Source organism: Pollicipes pollicipes, unplaced genomic scaffold, assembly GCF_011947565.3.
Source record: "Pollicipes pollicipes isolate AB1234 unplaced genomic scaffold, Ppol_2.1 Scaffold_3447;HRSCAF=4054_pilon_pilon_pilon, whole genome shotgun sequence".
NCBI classification, from domain to species: domain Eukaryota; kingdom Metazoa; phylum Arthropoda; class Thecostraca; order Pollicipedomorpha; family Pollicipedidae; genus Pollicipes; species Pollicipes pollicipes.
The window spans coordinates 1,197,262-1,220,116 of NW_023596297.1; the positions used below are offsets into that span (position 1 = coordinate 1,197,262).

At 52.1% G+C, this 22,855-nt stretch overlaps 1 protein-coding gene across 1 annotated transcript in view; it reads right to left on the reverse strand.

Moving 5' to 3' along the window:
- LOC119092053 (sodium bicarbonate transporter-like protein 11) overlaps positions 1 to 22,855 on the reverse strand; it is a 64,735-nt gene that overhangs the window by 29,137 nt on the left and 12,743 nt on the right. The window contains 1 exon segment of the mRNA XM_037215013.1: positions 12,145 to 12,268. Within this exon segment, the coding sequence (XP_037070908.1) occupies positions 12,145 to 12,268 (124 nt within the window).

Below are 22,855 nucleotides of genomic sequence, written 5' to 3' on the forward strand. Positions count from 1 at the left end.
TTCGACTAGTAAATTGCATGCATGTCTTGTTGTTTTTACCCCGAACGCACCACACCAGGTTTGAAAACAAATCAGTTAAATCTTCACGCGCGTCAACAACCCCCCCCCCCCCTTCATACAGGGATTGTACGCGTATATTAGCAGGAGGGCTTGCGAGCCGAGGACCCACCACGCAACATAGCGCAGGCCGTCAGCGCCTGGCGTCGTGCTGACAGCGGACAAGCGGCGCGACACCTTGTCTGGCTCGGATCAGGGAAGGAGCTCTGACTGACCGAGCTTCGTCCGCTCCTCGACTTACGCGGGGTGAGTCTCCCAGTCCAACGAGGCTGGGAGGCAGTCAAGGGCGTCAGTAGGCTTAGACATGCCGGCGGGAGGTAGTGGACAATGGACAGGCAGCGGCAATGGCAGGCTTTCCCCGGCCGGAGCGTCGCACGTGGCCAGGCCGTGATCGGCGCGATGCAAACACCGCGGTCGCCTCGCACCAGCCGGTTCATGGCCGATCGCTCGCACGCCACTCGGGGGTTCCAGCGACTCCCTCGAGATAGGGACAGGGACGCCGGGACGCGGCCGGAAGCCGGGAGAGAGGAGCTTGCCCGCATTTTGTTGTTGTTGGTTAAAATGTTCTATACAAAGGATCATATTATTTTCCTGGCGAAAAGTGGTCGTCACAAAATGTGATTTACACTTTACACATCAGGTGAAAGAAAATGCGCGTAGTTTGCCGTTGCCGGTCTCTGCACTCTGCATTATGTCCTGGATCAACATGGAGCAAAAAAGGCAAACTGTTCAAATTTGTCTTCTTCAACCATCCCACCCTGACTACGCCACACTGCAAGGGGCACTTTCCAAGCCGCGTTACCCGGAAGAGAAAAAAAACTAAGTTATTCATGCTCACGGACGGAGATGTAGCGGCCAGAACCAAGGACCATCCCAGCTGTGTCAATACCGTCTCGGGCTCGAAAGTGCCCGACATTGCCTCACGTGACTGCACCAGTGAGCTTTAATCCTCGGCTCGTTACCTCGGACAATACCTTGACATTTCAAGGTCAGACGCCCCCATCAACCTGAAATACTCGATCCCATCTCTTACACCACGCAAGCTCACCAGATACTAAATTTGCATGATCAAGAAGAAAGGTTGAAGCGGTGCACCTGCTTGAAGGAGAAGAGCGCTGCTTTTAGCATCTCCATCGACCACCAGCGGCTTTCCGACAATGCACATTTGCATGGCATGTTTGACCGGCCAGGCCGCTCCTACTCTGGCCAGGCGCCACCGGCAAACATGTTCGCAACTCCTCTGCACTGTCGGAGATAGCTCTTTGGTGGGCGCTCTTCAGCTGGATGTTGTCGGACTCGTCTTCTTTCAGGACCAACATGGAAATTCCATGAAGGTCACGGCAGGTCAACGATGCGGTGCTCAATCGGTTTTGAGAGGGAGGAGCTAAGTTTTGTCAGTTTTGTCAGGAGGAGCTAAGCCGGAAGTGCGTCGGGACTTGACACCGCCAGTGTTCGCAGCTGGATAGCACGCCTCCCCCTCCTCATACGGTTTGAGTGGCTTTGCGATGACATTAGGACAAGTTCTGTGGCCTAGCTGCCTCCAAGAAGACGCCGATTCCCTGACCTGCGCGCTCCTGGACTTACATCCACAACGGTTTTCCTCTAGAATATCTGAAAGACCAAGTCTATCAGGAGTCGCCCCCAAGTCACAAGACCTGGAGCTGGAAATCCGAGCGGGGTGCAAGAAAATCCGGCTGAACATATGTGCTAAGCCCCGGCACGATCTTCGTGAAGAACAGCTGAACATATGTGCCAAGTTCTGGCACGATCTTCGTGAGGAACAGCTGAACATATGTGCCAAGTCCCGGCACGATCTTCATGAAGAACAGCTGAACACGTCTGCCAAGTCTCGGCGCAATCTTCGTGAGGAACAGCTGAACATATGTGCCAAGTTCCGGCGCGATCTTCGCGGGGAACAGTGATACTACGCGGGCACGCCATGTCCAGCTGACCCGCCTCGGTCTGTTGCCTGATGGTCGACCACTGCATGATGGCCAGGTTGTGGAGTTCAGACTTCTCCGGACTCAAATCCGGTGTCGCTTACCCGGGTGGTCGGTCTCATCGATTGACTACCGGGTTTGCTCATTGGCGCCGCTGTTGATCCCTCGCTCCGTGGGGATGGGAGGTGGATGGGGTGGGGGGGGGGGGGGAGGAGTTCTGCGGTCGGGTGCGCGCGCTGCATAACTGCCCGGCTGCCGCTGGTGTTGTGCGTCGCCGACTGCCGCTTTCACGCATCCATCACAAGGACAAATTTGTACTGAGAAATTCACTGGCCAGCATATGAGCCAGTTGATATTATGCGCACAACTCGGTGCGTATAGGCCCGGCACATCCGACATCAACACACACGTGTGAGCCACAGCCGGTGACCGACGTATTGGTGGGTTGGTACGTCCGGTCAGGCAACGACGCCTCTTCATGCCGTCACGTTTGAGCTCAAGTGGGAGAGACAACACAACGAGTCGACCGTCGCCTCGTCCACAAAACAACGAAACCGAGCCTTCGAATCGCGCTGCCCATTCAACCCTCATCGGCGTGGAAGCAGGACTGCGGTCGTCTGGCTCCCCAGTTCTGACCATAACCGAGGCGGGCTGCTCGGGTGCGTTCCGCGCTTATCACTCCTCGCGGCCATCACCGTCACTGCGCGACTCGTCCCTCGTTAAAGGCGCAGCCGGATGCGAATCGACAAAGGGATCTGTTGGTCTGGCTGAAGCTTTGCAAGCTGGATCAAGCAGCAAATGAAATAGGCGAAGAAGCGTATTTCTAGGCAAAACCAGTGCACGCAAGCTGGACCGTGTTTGACTGAGAGTTCTACTATTCCCAATCATGGGGAAAATTTAAAGAATCGAGAAACATACCAAGCGACGTGATGACACGTAGACTAACGTTCCAGTCAAGGAAAACTGTCATGAATATGCGGACGCTGCTCGTACGCTGCGCCCAGCCACGAGACATGGCCGTTGAAGGTCATAACGAAACGACCTGGATCCTTATGGCGGGCCCCAGCGGCTAAACCAAGATTGCCTGGGCGTAGGTACGATAATGGACGAGCCGCTGCGCTGAAGCATGCGTCACAGGCCTCGGTCAACACGTCCACTCACGCCGGGCGCAAATGCCCTGTCGCCGCCTCGCTAAATCACCTCCAGCCTCGCTTCAACATTAAGCGCTTAAAACGCAGCCTATTACTGTGTTAACAGTCATTCATACATAGTCACGTATCTGCCCACTGGTCGGATTTTCCTTCTCTGTCCTCAGGAGCTTACAGCCACACCTGGGTCCAGAGTCAAAACCGCGTGACGTATCGCCTCCCTTCTTAATCATCGGATCACACCTCTCGCCCCGAGGCGCAGTGTCAGACCGGGAGACACAGTGCCAGGCCGTTACTCTCCCCTTTTGCCTCGAATACTCCCTCCACAGACTCCCTGCGGACTCTCCTTCCAGAGTTCTCCCCAGAGACCTTTCCTCTCATTCATCCCTTTCGGCCCTTTGCACGATGCTTCATTAGTTACTGATTCCTTCTAGCTGGGTCGGCACACCCTCGTTTTCTTCCTAATCTAATAGTTTTGGCTGGAATGACCCCTTCATCCAACAAGTTGCCGGGCCGGCCCGCCCTTTTTCCAGCACTCAGCCCTCGATGTACCCCGGGGGCAGACCTCGGACGTTGTGTCGCCGGCAACGGTGCAAGGCCGGCTCGCTGTATTCCGCATTACGGCGGGAGGGTTCTGCTCGTCCCCTTCTGACCCGGCTCCCACGTGGCACCATCGTGGCGAGGGTTTGAGGAGGCACCTATGCTGTTTTCCTCGTGCACCGCCAATCGGGTGCCGCGCGTCCAGCAGTCTTGCTGGCTGGCCGGCAGCAGATGCACTCTTTAAATATTTTTCCGAAACGAGAAAAAGGCACTGCTGCCCTGTCAAGCTTTGTAAGGATGATCAATTAGCGGGCAGGGTCAGCTTTCGCGCGCCGCTCTTCTCCCGTCAACCGGTTCACAAGCAGGCGCCCTCCTGCTGTTGCAAGGCGACCAGGCGCATGTTTTGGAGGATCAGCATCGACTTCTCAGGCTTCTTTCGTCCTAATAACCTTGTTTTGTGTGGAGAGGAGTTTCTGGCTATGGGCGGCCTGCTTGCTGTCCCTCGCCCTGCCGGGAAGCTCGACCAATTCAGGACAGTTAGTGTGGAAAATAGCAACGTGTTGAAATGCATGTCTACAGCTCCCTGTTTTTAGCCGAGATGGGGCAGGGCGGTTAATTTGTTTCACTAAACTTTTTGGCGGAAATGAACGCTGCGTCGATAAGAGTTACATAGAAAGACACTATTTGAAAAGGAAAAGAATCTTCTACAGATAGTACCACTACTCATTTGGTAATACACACATCATTCTAAAGATACTGTTTATGAATGAACTATTTTCCTCTTTTTGCGGCGTGAACAAATCGTTAGTTATCCATTCATTTGAACCTCTATAATATTTCTGATATCCTTTTTCATGTAAAGTGGTGATTTTATTCTCTTTATTTTCAAGGTACATTTTAGGTAACGTCCGATTTCAAGTTTCAGCTTGAGCCTAGCGCATTGAAGCATCTGTGTCGCAACCTCGCCATCTCGCCCCACTTATATTTTATACAGGTTTACGTAGACTAGCAGATGACACAGGCTCAAACCCGGTTATGCTGACAAGTGCAAGCGCAGCAAGCAGCGAGGGCAAGATCAACATCGGAATACGTAGATCCGAATCCCGTATAAGGGCTACGAATACGTTTTACAGCCAATTCATCTCACTTAAAGCAAATAATTTAGTGTGCTTATCATTGGAGCAAAGACGTGTGATATTAACGAGCGCACTACTTAGCACACTTCACACACTTTGTGCGAGCAATATTGACGTGGAGCCCCGCGGCAAAAGCTTAACAATCCAACAGTCATCATAAAACCATGCAGGAAGTATGTACACAGAGCGCCTGAACAGCGGCGTCCGACCATCCGCCATGGTACCGCAGCACAGAGGCCGTGTCAGCGGCGCCTTTACCACGCGTGATTTTTGACAGCAAATGTTTTGCCAGTGTAATTGCTTCCATAAATGCTTTTTTGGGTTTAACTGTTGCGTAGCAGTAATGCCTAGAAAAATATGTGTCCGGCTAAGCTTTATCGTGTAGGTTTTTTCGTAGAAGTGTTCGTGGAAGTAAGCAACACCAAGGTAAAGTTTTATCCGTGGAGGAAGGTTTGTCTGGTTTTTGCTGTGGACATGGTGTCACATGAAGGCTTCGGCGACAGTCAGTTTGTCTGTAGGAATACTATGTTTGAACATTTTGCGCGTAGCAATGTTGTGGCGCATAAGCGCAGCCCCAACAGCCACGTGCAGGCTTCGTTACGCAAAAGTTTGCCTGTTGAAGTTTTGACCGTGGATCTCATGTCGTGCAGAAGTCGTGTCGTACCAGTTTTGTGTAGACGCTTCTGCAACAGCAGTCGTATCCTGACCTCCTGCAGGACAAAATCCTTTTCATCCAATGCCATCAAAGACTGGAGTCTTCTCCAGTTGTCCCACCAGTGTTGGGCAGCAGCCTCACCAGCCAAATGTCAGCCTCGCGGAGCCGAGGGCTGCCTGCAGCTGCCGCAAGAGCAGAGAGCACGGATTCTTCCGGAACAGCAATCAATACGCCGGGCCGGCGGCCGGACGGGCCGGGGCGACACAGCCGGGCGGAGAGCCGGTACCCGCGCCCGCCCGCACCCGGGCGGCGCTCCTCGGCACCAGCGCCCGCCGCACCCGGGCGGCGCTCCTCGGCACCAGCGCGCCCGCCGCACCCGGGCGGCACTCCTCGGCACCAGCGCGTCCACCGCACCCGGGCGGCACTCCTCGGCCACCAGCGCGCCCGCCGCACCCGGGCGGCACTCCTCGGCACCAGCGCGTCCACCGCACCCGGGCGGCACTCCTCGGCACCAGCGCGCCCGCCGCACCCGGGCGGCACCCCTCGGCACCAGCGCGCCTGCCGCACCCGGGCGGCACTCCTCGGCACCAGCGCGCCCACCGCATCCGGGCGACACTCGTCGGCACCAGCGCGTCCACCGCACCCGGGCGGCACTCCTCGGCACCAGCGCGCCCGCCGCACCCGGGCGGCACTCCTCGGCACCAGCGCGACCACCGCACCCGGGCGTCACTCCTCGGCACCAGCACGACCACCGCATCCGGGCGGCACTCCTCGGCACCAGAGCGTCCGCCGCACCCGGGCGGCGCTCCTCGGCACCAGCGCGGCCGCGGACGGCGTCGCCCCGCCAGCGCGTCAGCCGCGGGCCGTCGGACACGCCCAGGCACTGAGCGGGGCGGAGCCGAGCGTAGCTGCCACTGATCAGCCAGCTGGCAGCAGCCACTGGTTAAGTCCAGGTGTCGTGATGGACGACACAGGGCTGCGTGAATCATCCATGCCAGCCATCTAGGAGAGGCCTTCACAAACCGAGTGACACCGCGGCTGGGCAAAACATGTGGGCGAGTGTAATGACAGCGTGGCAAAATGTGCGGAACATAGTGTGGGCACGAACATGGGCACCAGTGCATTGGTGTGGGCATGGTACTGGTGCCAGTTTAAAGAACCTCAGAAGTTTTCTTTATGCAGCACTATCGTAAAGTTATCTCTACATGACAAACTACAGCCGGACTGAGACAAGATGCTCAGGAAAAGGGTGTGATTATGTTCTGTGGAAGACGTGACCAAAGGGACGCAACACAGACAATATTTATGTTCCACTAAAAGATCTACTCATCAATACCGCCGGCAGAATAAACGGCTACACGATGACGCGTCTATATATGTAAAACCACAAAATCATAACGTGCCAAAGGACATGATTCGTTGGTTTCTACAAACTATAGGTTCCACCGCACGCGCGAACGCGTGCGCAACGTGATAGTATACGTTGGATGCATTTCGGTGGCAACGCATACCAATTTTAACGGTTTGTAGAAATATATGACACACGTTATTTAACGGTCTGTAGAAATCAATGATGCACGTCATTTAGCGGTCGGTAGAAATGTATGATGCACGTTACGAGGACTGTCCCTGAAGGCTGCAATTGCAGATTAAGATTGAAGGCTGCAATTGCTGCAATTACAGCCGTTCACAATAACAGGTGTTGCCCATCAATGTCACTTCATACGTTGCTCCAGCGTTATAAGGCTTCACGCATTGGAACAATATGCCATCATCATCATAGCTTTCAGGCTGGTGTTAAGCAGAAGGCAGCCAGACGATATCAAACTGTCAAGTTTGGTCAACTTTAACGTCCGCCTGCTGAGTATGACGTCACATACGTTGCATAGTGAAATGATTAAACCATTACAAATATCATTTCTTAGTGTTATTAACTTTATTTCGCCTTTTTACGAATGTAACGGTCCTCTGTGTCATAAGGGCAATGAACATAAAATTACAATAATTTGGAACACAGTTAGTGTGATCCCAAAGAATACATGTCTGACACAACAAAAATGAGTTGATAACATTTAGGTCAGCTTTTAACATCGTCCATGTTATGCAAGTTCTGGACATCTGTTCAAATAATCTTGTCAAAGTAATGCTGCATTGAAGCCATGCACAACATTTCGTTCAAGTTGGGCTACATATTCAGGACATCGTTTCGCACACATATCGCCTCCCTAACAAGGCATCACTTAATGTCGCCGACAACCAACCATCTACCTCTTTAGACATTTGTGATTTGAACATGCTTTGAGCAGCATCAATTTCAGATGTTCATATCCGTCATAAAGGAGGCACCATTCAGCTAAATGAATGCAAAGTAATCATGAACATAATTTTCGTCTCTCACACCATTTATGATCAGCCCATTTATTTTCGTCGTCTGGGTACAGCACGACCATCTGGCATGTTACACGGGCAGGATGCGATGTAGGTTCAGGGAAATTGCACTGCCCATGTTCTACGAATTCGGCCAAATGGTTAGTACTCCACAAATAGGGCTGCACGAGCGTTTCGCACTCAATTTGTGCAATGTTTGAGAAGCCCAACGCTGATCGGTCCGCTTTCCTGGATTCATTGAACGAATAGAACGCTAGGAGATGCCGGGTGGGTCACCCAAATCCCCTAAACGTATCGTTCATGTTTTGTGAGCATCGCTTGAATTTAGAAGGAATTTGATGCTATGCATCAGAGCGGCGCCTGGGGATGACATCGTCATGCTTAATTACTTAGCAATGATTGGGTAATTCGGCCCAATTTGATGGCGCTGGCAATGAGCTGTCCTTGGGTGTGAGAAGTTAAAAGTCGTTAAGAGCATATCGCATTTGAAGAGATGCATTGGGAGGGTGATCCGGAGCGTAAAGCGTTTGCGTCCGGGGATAATCGCCAGAGGTGTAGATGCAAATTGGTCATTCGAGTCTGCTCTTTCCATGTATTGCAACAACCTAAGTTAAATTTTCTGAAATGTTGGGCATACGGATGCATTATGCTTAAATTCAAGTTCCATTGATACCAACGTGCAATGGATAGTGGCGGGTAGACGCATGGCTATACCAATGGAAAATGGGTAAACGTATGTGGCCCGGCTGCATGGATCCGCAATTTCTGGAATCAGGTATCGCGAAAAACAAACTTATGCACAGTTATCAGGATTTTAGCCTTTTTTGGCACTTATTCCAAACTCCTCCAGCATGTGCCTGGACGTTGTGTGACACCTCAGCCCGCTTGCTACATCTGGTAGGCTTGACGACAGCATGAACCCTGAATTCGGTGACCATTTCGAGTGTCATACAACTCTTGTGGCTGATCAAAGCGATGGAAGGCTGGCCGAAATCCGAAGCCAGGCTGGGCTTTTAGTGCTTCCTTACAGAGTCACGTCACCTTCTGGAGTTACGTCCATGGCATCGACAGCAGCCATAGCTGCCAGATCGGCACTGTCAAAATCAAGGAAGACCTGTCCTGACATCTCGATACGAATCCCGAACACGCGACGACAAAGCCAGGGCGGACGCCGCCCGATTTATTACCAGAACCGGCCTGGCAACACTATTCAGAGGCTGGGTGTGCAGGTCACCAGGTACAGGGCGACTTTAATCTTGGAACCGACCGCATGCTCCCACTACCTGGCGCAATGTCCACACGTCGGGGGCGGCTCTCTGGCCGCTCAGCGCATGCAGAAACGGAAGGAACGCGGTTACATTGCGTCTTGAATATTTTCTATCTTATTTTCGTTTTTTGTTTTGTTTCAAATAATGTCTTTTTTTCAGGCATCGTGCCACTGGGGAGTCTCCTCCTGAAAGCTGCAATATGAGACTGACAATGTTCTCTCTATCCGATCTCACCCACGCAGCTGATAAAAGTAAATCGCGTTTACCGGGGATCAGTTCACCGACTCGCGTAAGTGCATGTTATCCTTTCTAACGTTTAACTTGCTGGCGCCCATAATCGGGTGTCAAGAATAACCGGGAAATCAAGCGATAAAACACCGCTGGGATGGTCTTCTCCCGCGCCAGTTCCATACGCCATTGCACAACACTGATACCGCTAGGCGAGATGGCGCTGTGGGATGTCGCCGAGATATTCGTAGCGGAAAAAATGACGCTGGAAGAAAGCTACTTTGCGACCCTGTCGTCCGCCGACTGTCCCAGCGAGCGTGTGCGCACCCCGCCAACCACATGACGTCACTCACGTCGCTCTGAGCAGCCTCCGCTGACGGACTCGAGCTCACGACGTAACACATGGCTGCCGCAGCTCTCGTCTACCCGGCGCACGACGTAACACACGGCTGCCGCAGCTCTCGTCTACCCGGCGCACGACGTAACACATGGCCGCCGCGCTCTTGTCTACCCGGCGCACGACGTAACACACGGCTGCCGCAGCTCTCGTCTACCCGGCGCACGACGTAACACACGGCTGCCGCAGCTTTCGTCTACCCGGCGCACGACGTAACACATGGCTACCACAGCTCTCGTCTACCCGGCGCACGACGTTACACATGGCTGCCGCAGCTCTCGTTTACCCGGCGCACGACGTAACACACGGCTGCTGCAGCTCTCGTCTACCCGGCGCACGACGTAACACATGGCTGCCGCGCTCTTGTCTACCTGGCGCAAGACGTTACACATGGCTGCCGCGCTCTTGTCTTCCCGGCGCACGACGTAACACACGGCTGCCGCGCTCTTGTCTAACCGGCGCACGACGTAACACATGGCTGCGGCTGCCGCAGCTCTTGTCTCCCCGGCGCACGACGTAACGCACGGCTGCCGCAGCTTTCGTCTACCCGGCGCACGACGTGACACATGGCTACCAGAGCTCTCGTCTACCCGGCGCACGACGTAACACATGGCTGCCGCAGCTCTCGTCTACCCGGCGCACGACGTGACACACGGCTGCCGCATCTCTCGTCTACCCGGCGCCCGCCCCGCATGCGCGCTCACACCGCCCCCGGGCATTAGATTTGCTGCGAGCCTGATCCGCGGCTGTGGCCGGGGCTTTGCGCAGCCAAGCGGTCCCTAATCCGACCGAATGTGTCGCATTAACTGAGGTGCGAGCTTGAATGGTTCAATGAACGCCACGTTAGGGCACTGGCGAGCTGGCCGGACCGCGCCACTGAGTGCCGCCAGGCCGCCGGCTTTGTAGGCACGACAGATGCGCCGGTTGCGCCCAGCTGAGGGCAATCGGAGTCGACGTCTGAAAGCGGCGTGCGGTGAAGGAAGGGAATGCCGGTGAACTCTTCGGAAAGCAGAGATAAGTGCACGTGCATAGTGTTGAACCACGTTTATAACTGATAAGAAATGGGAAAACCGGTGTCTCGTTCCAACGAAGCCATTTTGCATGAAATACAATACTCGGGCCGCGATAGCTTTCCCATCGCCGGATGCAAATAAGCGAGACGGTGTGCGCCAGGGTTGTAGAAATAATGCTTTGATGACTTGCTTATCCAAAAGTAACGCTGAGATACTGCTTTTTACTCTGTGATATCTCGGCAAAGCTCTGACATCCTCACGGACTGTACAGGAGACGAGCGATACAAACTTTTATGAGTTTAAGGCCTTTATTGAGTAAACGATGTTTCATCTAACAGGAGGCACTGGTTAAGCGACGTTAGAATGCGGATTGCCATAAGCAGTCGGCAGCAGGCCTGTATTCAATGTGGTCGGTCCCAAGGCTAAAGCCACTCTGTAGTTGGTGACCTGCGCACCCAGCCTCTGAGCCGACACGGTGTTGCCAGGCCGGCTCTAATAATAAACCGGGCGTCGCCTGCTCTAGCTTTGTCGTCGGGTGTTCAAAATTCGCATTGAGATGCCAGGACATGTCTTGAGTAACGTCAATATAAGCGTTATTTAGCATTGCGACGTCGTGAAACCGGTATCGCCTGGTATATTGAAGGTCACTCACTCAACATCAGACCCTCCAGCTCATGTTGTCGAAAAGCCAGTAGCTGAATTACTTTTATATAATTTACAATTATGCCATTGTAAAAAAATTCACAGCATTGCAATGACAGGCACTGCAATAGTGTTTTTTCAGGGCTATGAGATTTGAGGCTTTCATCAGCCACAGTCTCAAAACATGATTTGCTGGCCGTACTAAGAAAAGGGAAGTCAAACGTTTTAACTGAGCCAATTTACCTTCAATGTTTTACTCTGGTTGATACGATACCATGATACTTATAACCAAAAGGGGCACGCCACCTGCGTTTCACGGCAATTGGCGACATTATTATAGGATGTTATTCACACAAAAGCTCCAGTGGCAGACAGGCCACTGTTATGCCCACACCGCTCCTTACGTGAATGACCATGTATGTACTAAGCCGCGGCGTGCGCATCCTTCGCGCCATTCCGGGACCGGTAAGCCAAGAGACTCTCCGGCGACGCAGAGCCAGGTCTACAGGCGCCAGTGTGCAGCCGGTGAAGGGAGCGGCGAGAAAACCGTCCCTTTCTCGACGTCGAACCGATCAACGGCACGGCACGTCGCCTTCGATCAATAGCGTCGCCGTCATCGTCGTCGTTGTCGTCGCCTGGCCGTGTCCAGAGGTGCGTGCAACGCCGGAAGCCTTCGCCGTCGACTCCATCGCAGGCCGGCGGACAAGCCGTGCGCACTGGCGCGCCACTCACCTCCTTGCTGGGTACAAGCACAAGCACGAACAGTTTGACTTGTTTGGCGGTTCGGCCAAAGTTGGCCGGGTGCTTGAGCCGTGCGATGGCCATGTGACGCCGCTGCAGCGTCGGGAGGGTACACCTGGAGCGGACGGGGAGCGTCAACACCACACTCCTCGCCTCGCCGGGTCCGCACGCGTCCGGACCTGGGGTCACGGAGCGTCAACACCACACTCCTCGCCTCGCCGGGCCCGCACGCTTTCGGGCCTGGCGCCAGGGAGCGTCAGCTTCACGTGCCGCTCCTCGCCGGGCCCGCACGCGTCCGAGCCTGGTGTCAGGGAGCGCCAGCATCACACGCCTCGCCTCGCCGGGCACGCACGCGCCTGGTGTCCGGTGCATACTCCAGACATGCCGATCCTGGGTAAGAAGGCGTGTCTTGTGGCAGGGAAGGTTGGGTTCGAACCCCGAACGGCAGGTTGCCCACCTGTAAGCTTGCAACGGTCCAAGTGGAAGGCAGAGCCGCTAAAAACGTAATCGGAGGGCACTGACCTCGTGCAGTGCGTATGTCTCCTAAACATTCGATTTTTGTCGACAACCACTTCTTTTCTACCAGACTGACATACAGTAAAGTCGGTGACACTATGCCCGTGTCTGAGACCACCGTATGACTCAGTGAGCGGAGCGTGGCAGGATTCTCGACCCCTAACCGGCACGGAATGCATGCGTGCACATGGCGGGCTTCGCGAAAACATACGACACCGGTAATCAATGCTGTTCAGGGCATGCATCGGATGAGGCAGACGTGGGCTACGGGACTTCCGCTACCAGGCGGCTGTGCTTCTGTGTGGATGATTGGGTCTCACTTCTTTTTTGTTTTTAAATTTTATACGAGTGTTTTGATGAGACGAAATTCCAGGATCAGCGCCCACGCTAAGCAGTGCTTTTGCGCGAGCGCTGCCCACACCATCCAGTCGGGAATTTTCGGGTCAGCAGTATGGTTCTCTCCGATGCGACTTTAATGTCGGTTCCCATGGTACATTTACTGCCATTACAAACTGATAATCTCTGCTGATGGGATTGTTAACTTACTTCAATGATCAAACCGTGGTCCAGTTTCACAGCACAAAACTGTGAATATACTTAATTATTTGAAATCAAACCCTGAGCGTACCCGGGCCAGACACTTGTTGCGTGACTACGACTTCGGCGTGTCTGTGCGACTTTTTGCAGCGTATCTTATATTCGTATGTAATCTATGAATTTAGAACCAAGCGCAAGACCCAAATCCGTATAAATATACGAACTGGGCACGTACGTAACCCGTAGTTCTTACAGAAACATAACGAACATTCTGGTTCCGGCAAGACGTATTTTAGCTGTAGAAGTTGCAAACAAATTAAATAGTGCCGCGTTTGCTCCTTGCATTAGCCCTTCAATGCTCATGTTACGGAACACAACGCCGTCATAGCGAAATGCCCCGCTGCTTAAGTAAGTCCAGATTATGTGCAGTTCAATCAGTCTTACCCATAGCGCCCTCTTACCTGCGTTACACCGCCACGTAGCAAGTGTAAACACATAAAGAAGGACTTGCCTGTCTAATGGCGTGAAGCAGAATACGTGCTGTCTGACGGCGTGAAGCAGGAGATGTAAACAAATAAGCGAGAACACTGGCACCTACTTAAGCGCATACATTTGACAAACCCTCCAGAATTAATCACTATCATGAGCTCTCGACACTTCACTATACTACGAAAGTGTAGTTGGTCAAACAGATACTCGTCGCAAAGGCAGCAAAATTATTTTGCACTCATAGATCGTGCGCCGCATGTCGGCTGGTAGGTAAATGAGTAGGAACACATCTTGATGGGAAATTTCGTTAGACGCTTAAGGGCCTAAGACGCAGACGCTTACTTCTTAAAGTTGCGCTTATAAATGAGCTGTCTGCTACGGGGAAGCCATAAAATAGGACTAATTCATATTTTGTGTGAGAGGGTGCATTATGACCGCGTGTCACTTAGTCCTACACTGTGTCGTCCATGCCGAGGCTTTCGTGGGATAATGAAGTTCTTTAGACGGCTTAAAATGACAATAGACATCATATGAAAGGAATGCATAGTGCCACATTTATCCCGAGTATCATATTCTGCCCAGTTTCCTAATGATCGTACCAAGTTCCATCGGATCTTTATAAGCGGAGGGGAGAGGAACACAACGGGTACAAGCTATGTGCCGGGAGCCCCAAGCAGCTTCAGGGTCCAATCCCAGGTTTCCATTTACATAGAGCGCTATGGGTTCATGCCCCAAAGTGGCTATGGCCGCTGCTAGGTGCCCTTTGTGCCGCTCCAGAACGTCGCTGGATTTATTCTCCGCCTGTAAGGTTCCGGTCCAGCACATTTTTTCTATCACAACTACACTGTTTGTCCAAAATCCTTTTTACAGCTGGGTAGAGTGTCTCTGACTCGTGTATATGCTGTGAGTTGCAATTTTTTGGTTTTTGTGACTGATTAATCCGCGGTTTTTTATTTCACAAATTGCTTTTGACTAGGAAGCCAGCTGGCCAATCGGAAAGCAGGCCAATGAATTGTTGAATAAACTGCACCGGGAATGGCGGATTTGTTTAAGCTTTTGTTTTTGGTTTGGTGGTTTAAATTTGCGTTTTGTAAGTTTTGATATGATAGGAAAACACACATACAAGTGTAGAAATAAGCTAAAAGTGAGCAATTCCTCGCTTCATGAGCAAGCTTGCAAGTGGTACTAAAATCCCATGGGGCCCGTGGTAAGGCCAAAACGGTACAAAATTCGTGCAGCCGAAAGTGAAAGTAAGCAAATGAAAGTCCGCAGATCTCAAGTCGCCTCCGTGGTCTAGGGGAAAGATGCTGGGCTCTTAATCCAGCGGCGCTGTGCACGAGTCCCAGTGGGCGCATTGTTTGACCCGACCGACGTGCAAAGGTCAGCTGGCAACTGGCCAACGAGGGTCAACCCAGGCCCGGGGCGGCAGTGCCGCAACATTGTACGGCACGTACAAACCTCCGCAGACCTGTCCGGCAAAGGGGCGGAGGCAAAATTCTCCGTTATACTAGGCCGCACGACTTGGGTGGTGGGTTTGGGGTATACGCAACAAGCTATGCTTAGCGGGTGCTCTGAATCCGAAATCACCCATGCAAACCACTCGGAATAAACTTATAAAAACAAAAACAAAAGCACGAATCTAGCAAGCTTTCCGCAGCTCTAGCAAGTTTTCCTCTGAGTAGCTCATAATTTTAATTTAAATTAGGTGCCCCTGCGGGAGAAATCTCATTGAACTACCTGCTCAACACTATAAAATCAATACATTTAATTTGGCGCGATTTTTACAACGTGAGCGTTTTATAATATTTGCAACACACTTATTTGCCAAAATTCTTGCGTGATATATGCCACGAAAGCTTAAAACACTCTAATGAAAAAAATGCACGCAAATATGAGACTATTATCACGCCTATTCAACGAAACGTTATACCATGACTGCTTTCTCCCCTATGGTGCTTACCACAATGCTTTTTTCGAGGCCCACTTTGGCTTTGAAAAATGTCGTATCGCATGGCCTAATACGGCGCACTGGATCAAACTTCAACCAATGCACTTCCCGGTCACTGGCCGTTGCCGCCCGCTGTGCCAATCAAAAACGTTCGTCTGTACCGAAGTCATTCATACCAGTAGTCACTTTTCACTTTTTCACACAGCTACTTTTAAGTCGGCGGGCCCGCAATGTTCGGGTTAAAACAGCTCCAAAGTGGTATCTCTAACCACAGCGACTGAGCCCCGTTTAGACCGGACCACAGCGGCTGAGCCCCTTTTGCGCCAGACCGCGGCGACTGTGGCCGTCTGGGGCAAACTACAGCGGCCGTACCCCGTCCGGACCGGACCACAGCGGCCGCACCCGGTCCGGACCGGACCACAGCGGCCGCACCCCGTCCGGACCGGACCACAGCGGCCGTGCTCGTCTGGACCGGACCACAGCGGCCGTGCTCGTCTGGACCAGACCACAGCGGCCGCACCCCGTCCGGACCGGACCACAGCAACCGTGCCCGTCCGGACCGGACCGCGCGGTGGCGGGTGCCGTTCGGCCGGTCCATATTTACGGCCCGGCGTCGGAGGAGAGCTCAGACCATCGATCGATCGGCCCCGGGCCGGCGGGGCTCGCTGCCGGCGCGGCGGCAGCGCGAGCCGCCAAACCGGCTCGCCTCGCCCCGCCAGCACAGCCGCCAAACCAGCTCGCCTCGCCCCGCCAGTACAGCCGGCCGGCCGAGACTCGTTCCGGCCGAGGCCCCGGCGCGAGCCGCCAAACCGGCTCGCCTCGCCTCGCCAGCACAGCCGCCCGGCGGGGACTCGTTCCGGCCGAGGGCCGGCCACCACGGGATCGGCCTCGCCCCGGTTCCGACGGGGAGGGTTCCTCACACTTGTGAAACTGCCCGCTCGGCAATGACGCGGCGCTCACTGGGCGGTGCGGCGGCGCGAGGAGCCGAGAGTGGTCACGGGGTGGCGCGATCCGCCTCAGGCGAGATGTCAAGAGTACCCCGGGTGCGACCTCTGGTGTAGAACTCCCGCTTGTCTCCACGGAGAGTCTTCCGGTGCCTGTGACCGAGGGTCTTCCATTGATTGTGGTATGGTGTCTTTCTTCACCCCTCACCAGGAGCACTGAAAGTTCTCCCAAGTTGGAAAGGAGGAGCTAAGTTGGCTATTTCTTTCCAGTCAGCACCTTTACTGTCTGTGAGAACTTTCCAAAGAGTTTCGGGACACCGGCCCCTGTCACACCCATTCTTCCCGCGCTCTCGCTCCCCACTGATGTTTTCTTTCCGGTCAAGCGTCTTCTTGTCTCTGCCCACGCGTCTTCCCTCGCTTCTGAAATACGTCTTCCCTCGCCTCCGACCGAGAGTCTTCCCTCGCCTCTGACACATGGTCTGATTTGCAGCCCAGCTCAGTCCCAGCTGTCGCAGCTCGATACAGCTCGACAGAATCTTAAACAGCCAGCTGGCGAAAAGCGTTCTCACATGCTGAGGAACGAGAAAAAGCTGCTGAATGAAATAGCGCCTCTGGTACAGATATCGTGGCTGTAGAAATGCTTGAGTCATATTCGTTTCTTGACAGGCACTGCGGGCTCGATTATCTGTGAGAGCACGGATATTTAACCCGCACAGTGTAGAAGCACTCTGCAGTCAGGTGCTTACTGTCCCACTGCATTCTATTTATCTGAGACACCCTCGAATCTAACTGGTCCACCTTTAAAACATATTACGTCGAATGCCAAGAGCACAAGGCTAAAGTGGATAGACGTTTCGCCTTGATGGGCACCCAGGGATTGACATAAATGTAGTGGCTATGGCGTAACAGAATAGCCCGATTACGCTGATAGCATGCCAGTCAGACGCTCCTCGTGGCGCGGTTCGGCTAGGGGATAATAATCATGTGAGTCGTCCGACGTTGCGTAGCTATACAAAACATGAAGTCGATGAAGTCCGACATTTCGGCAGCCAATGTTAACGGGCGTATAGTATCTGTAAATGTGTTTCCCGATGTTCCCAGTTTTTTTCCAAATGTTTCCCTTTCCTTCCCAGTGATTCAGCAAGCCGAGTCCAGATTATATGGCGTTTGTGCACTATTTTATAAGTAATTTGCTTCCACAAATGGCGACTTAAGGTGCAACAAGGTCATCAATTTTAGTACTGGACATCAGGAAGGCTGGTAAAAATGCATGTTTCTGCTTCAATTGCGTCCAGAGATCACCTTAAGAATGTGAATGTTTCGGTTCTAATTGAACGCAATATAGAAGGCTGCCTATGCATTGCAAGCAGATCGAGTGCGGAAATGTATCTAATGTTGGTGGTAATTACATTAATTCATTTCATTTAACTCCTTTAGCTTGAGTGGCAACTGCTGTAACTGGTGTCGAATAATACACTCAAATCCTTGTCAGTGTTACTTTACAGCGACAAAGAGTCCTTTGTTTCTCGTGTCCAAATTACGCTGCCGTTAAAAATGGCACTTGATGTGACAGTGATGACAGTGACGGACCTGAAGATGTCAGTGAAATGACACTCACAACGCCATTGCCATTTGATACGGTAGTGTGATTCAACACTAGGAATCAAGGCTGCGTAGGTTCGAAATGATACTGAAATTAGCGTGAATGGCGCTCGCATGCGATTCGATAGCGGTTTGGCTGGTTTACATTGAAGTCAAAAGACTAGAAATGAGGGACGCACTGACAACACCCAAATGACACCCATTCGCAGTCAATTCTTCGCAACGCACACATTGATTGAGTAACAAAAGTGGTAGCCGTTAAGGCATAGAAATCATCACGGAAAACATGGTTTTTAAAACCGCTTTGCTTAAGCGACCCAACTATAGGTTCTCTTTAAGAAGAAAGCCTTTCAAGCTGCCCTTTCTCTCTCATCTCCCTTGGCTGTAGACAATCCGGCGCCAAGACTGGGCGCTCCAGCTCGTCAGTCAGCTTTGCGTCATCCGAATTTTCTATGTTCTCCGCCTGATTGTGGCATGAATTTGACCTGAGCGTTCGATTTAATTCTGGCGATTCAAGATCGCCTGTCACGAGGGCAGAATTCGCTTTCAGCTTCGACGGCTGAGTCGTCTGATGAAGGTGCTTTCAAGCGTTAGAAGCACCGCGTTCGAAACAGAATTGGGGACGCCGGCGGAAAGATTGCAATGACTGATGGAAGACTGAACAGAGGAGAATACTGAAGAGATGGATGCTTTTCTAGCATTCCGAGATCGCACAACGCGAGCACCGCTCGAAAAACTTCAATCTGAGCTAATGCATGCATGGGGATAAGGCATGATATCACGCCGATATGAGAACATTGACGTCACACGAATTTACGCTACTAGTTTCAGCGCCGGTTGTCTGTCTGCATGTTACCAGGTGGAATGAACCCGATCCGACTGAAGCAATACATCACCTTTTAACCAAATCGAATTGAAAGTGCTGATAGATGACATGAACTAAAGTCATTATGTGCAGTGCATGTAAAATGTTATAGCCAACGGAACCCTGCAAAGAGCCTCGTACGTCATAAAAAGGTCAAGACCTTGTTCGGGACACATATCTTCATTCTCCCGGTGATAGCTCAAATATATTATGGCACGAGGCTTCGTTTGTTCCATCCTAATTAAAAGGCACGCGACACGAGGGGTTTGGGCGCTATGAATTGGTGGCCAATACAAACAGAATGATTATTGTCGAAACGTTCGACAAATTGCGAGGAAGGGGAACATATACAAGTGACGTATGGCGGTGGGACTAGCACATGGTTAAGACGGGCGGTGCGGAAAAGTCCACATTTGTAAGATGCCATTTAGCCGATCGCTTTGAAAGCGAGACGTAAAATACGCTGGTCAACATGCCTTAGAGTGCGAGAACGGCTTGATTAGGCGGCTGGTGGAATGGCAAACGTGAAAAGACATCGCGGCGCTTGAACGGAAATGAAGACCCAGGCCGGACGCATTCCGGATGGGCCAGGGGCGATGGCGGACGGAGAACGCGCGCCGGGGGCAAATCAAGACCTGCTGCCAGACACGCGAGACAGACTGATTGCAGGAAGAGCCACAAGAAAGGTCCTGATGAACTTCCGAAGCGAGTGAGAAGGCGCGGGGCTGGGCAGAGGAGGGCGCAAACTGAAGACGAAGAGGAAAGAAGAGAGAGGCTGGGCGCGCCAAGAACATGGACCTGAGTGAAAGTCCAATGAGCACGGAGAGGATGACGGCTGTCTGGAAATGAATCAGTCTAACGGGCAAAGTACCGGGAAAGGCCTCAGAAAGCGACTTCTCCAGGCAGCACAGAGCCGGGACAGCCCGCCACATCAGTCCCAGAAGTAAGACCAGCGAACCCTGCACCTCCACAGAGCGTGCCGTCGTCCTATCCTCGTCATACTGAAGTTTGTGTCCCCTGACCGGTTAGCGTCGTTCGCGGCCCCGCCATAGCCACAACATTTTGAGGGAACTAGGCCTGGGGGGTGCTCTCCTCAACTGCGGGTGTGTGTTGTCATAGGTTATGTACTCAAGAGTCAAACGAGGTCAGCGATGACGTGCTTATGTCGGTTGACAACCACGATCGAAAGCTTACAACATTAAAGGATTGAAAACACGTGTATGAGGTTTTGAGCGGAAATTGCCATCTTGAAGATCATTTGGTACAGTTCACAGCCCTGCTCTTCTTAAGACCCCAACCGTTCTAATCTCTGAGCTACTCGCCCGCGGAGGTATGTAAAATATTTAGCGAGACTATTTCAAGATCATTCGGGTATCCATACCGCCCCAATAACATCGCTCATATCCTGCCATTCCATCGGCACGCGGCGCTCAAGGAACAACAAAATATAACTATCGAGTCGTTCATATCTGGCGTTCGTGGGCACAATTCTCAGGTAAAACGACCGTCAATTGGCTCTCAATCATTGTTATGCAAGAAATAATGACGTAATCACACAATGCTGTTTGAGGAGCATATTTGCTAAACAGAGAGATTGTATTGTCTAGAACAGCCTTTTCCACCTAAAAGTATACCAACAGTTATAAGTGTGCTAATTTCATCATATCTGATAATTGCTTCAATATCTTTAAATGTGGAACATTCTCTCTACAGACATACACATATTTACGTAGGTGAACGGTGAACGGTTAGCTAAGGAAGACATGAAACATGCACACTGCTGCATTATTTTGACATATTTGCTGATTTTTTGGTGAAACGGGGTCATCTTAAATCCTAATCAACTACAAATAAAATTGAAGTGGAAATTAGGCAAATCATTTTCGCTCATTTTCAAGATAGACCTCATGTTTTGTATACTATGCTTAGGCTGAATTCAAGGAGCCGACCAAATCATGTTAAACTGCAAATTCGGGTTTGCAATCACAAATCGTGCACACAGGAAAGAATGGCCGAGATGACGTGGCTTGATGACGCTAATTTCAAACCGAAGATGGTTTTTATGGTCCGGTGTCAGTGCGTTGGCCCTCAGCCGCAGTGCTAAGGGGCGGGCTGGGTCTGGCTAAAAATCACCTGGCACACAAGGATTGACGTTAAGTGCACTCCTACTTTTTTGCCCATAACCTCAACAGAATTCGCAATCTTCGTCGGTACCCATTGCGCAAATTAACCGAGCTTCTTCTGGCTCAAAGGAAAATTTTTCTAGGCGCCCACGCAAACGTCTGAAGTCACCAGCTCGTGGTATCTTCTCAGTACTGGCGTGGTGCCGCCCTCTCGTGCCCCGCCAACGGCGGCACCAGCTTCCGATGGATGGGTGGCTGCAGTGGACTACCGGGACGACCCCGAGTGAAGAGTCTGGCCAATGACGAACCTCGAGCTCTCGTTCGTCGGCGGGGCCTGTCGGCGATCACGGCGAACGGGCATTCCGACTTTATATGTACATAATGATTACGCTGACAGTTATCGACCTTCAGTATACCACGATGCACTGATTCAATGACATCGTCAAGCAAACACTGGTCATATTGCCAATACTAGACGCTTCGCAGCTGTGCTCATGGTCACAGCCATCAATGAGCACAGCTGTGGAACGTTGAGCATTGGCAATGTAACCAATGTTTGCTCGATGGCGTTGTTTAACCCATATTCTTGGCATTCTGAACGCCTGCGACAGTCAATGCTGAGAAGCCAGGGGCTAAGGGCCTTTTTTACTTACATCATTCTAACTGCGCCAGATAAACAAGTTGTGAATTTGGGAATCGGTGAATTTGGTTGATTTGCATTCGTTCGACATTTCGCTCTTCCATAGATATATGCACGGACACTCGTTTGATGGTAGCTTTTAATCCCCACAATATTTAACAAAAACTACTCCGTGGGAAGGCTTAGCCCTTTCTCCAGTGGGGTTGTTATGCAGGACAGCACGCGCTGGTGGGCTCATGCTTTGAGTCATGACAAGAAGTGCACGTCAGGTTTTGGTGTATAATTAATTTGACTTGAAAACCATGTGAAACGCCCCTTTGCCTTCACTTGTGTGACGTCCCTGTGTGTATAAACTTATGTCTAAGGTGCGAAGACTAGTACGATGAAGCGGAGCAGAAGTGGGGCAAGCGCTGAACTCCCGCTGCAGGCACCACTCGGGGAAGGAGACGCACCGCACCGCGAGGAACAGGAGCCTCACCGCTCACGAATCACCGCTGCTGGGGACTTCACACAGGTTTACGAGGTCCAATCTGTTTTGGTGCGATGGAGTGCGATGAAAAGGCAGCTATCTGTCCGAAAATCGCCGCGCCACGGACTCCAGTGATTCCAGTCGTGGCTATGCTCATGCTTTTGGCGGTGACACGGGAAGAACAAAATAACGTGTAACAACGTGCGTCGGCAATGGTTTTGTCATTTGTGGTTGTCAAAAGACACGGGCTTGCCAACCATTACAAAGGAACAGCTTCAGTCATGTTGCCTCCTACGGCGCATTACCTCCCACGCCGACCATTCACAGTCGTCCCCCATACACTGAGCACCGTATCCAATGGCAACACTACCACACTATACACGACTTTCCGTTCGTGTTTAACGGACCTGCAAGCCGCCTTGATGCTGCTTTCGAAGCGATGCTGCCACCAACTGACGAGTCGCAGGGAAATGAAATGGAGGATTGGAAATGACAGAGAGGACATTACGCCTATCTTCCATGCATGGACATAGACTTAACGATATCATCGTTATTGGGTTACGCTCCCA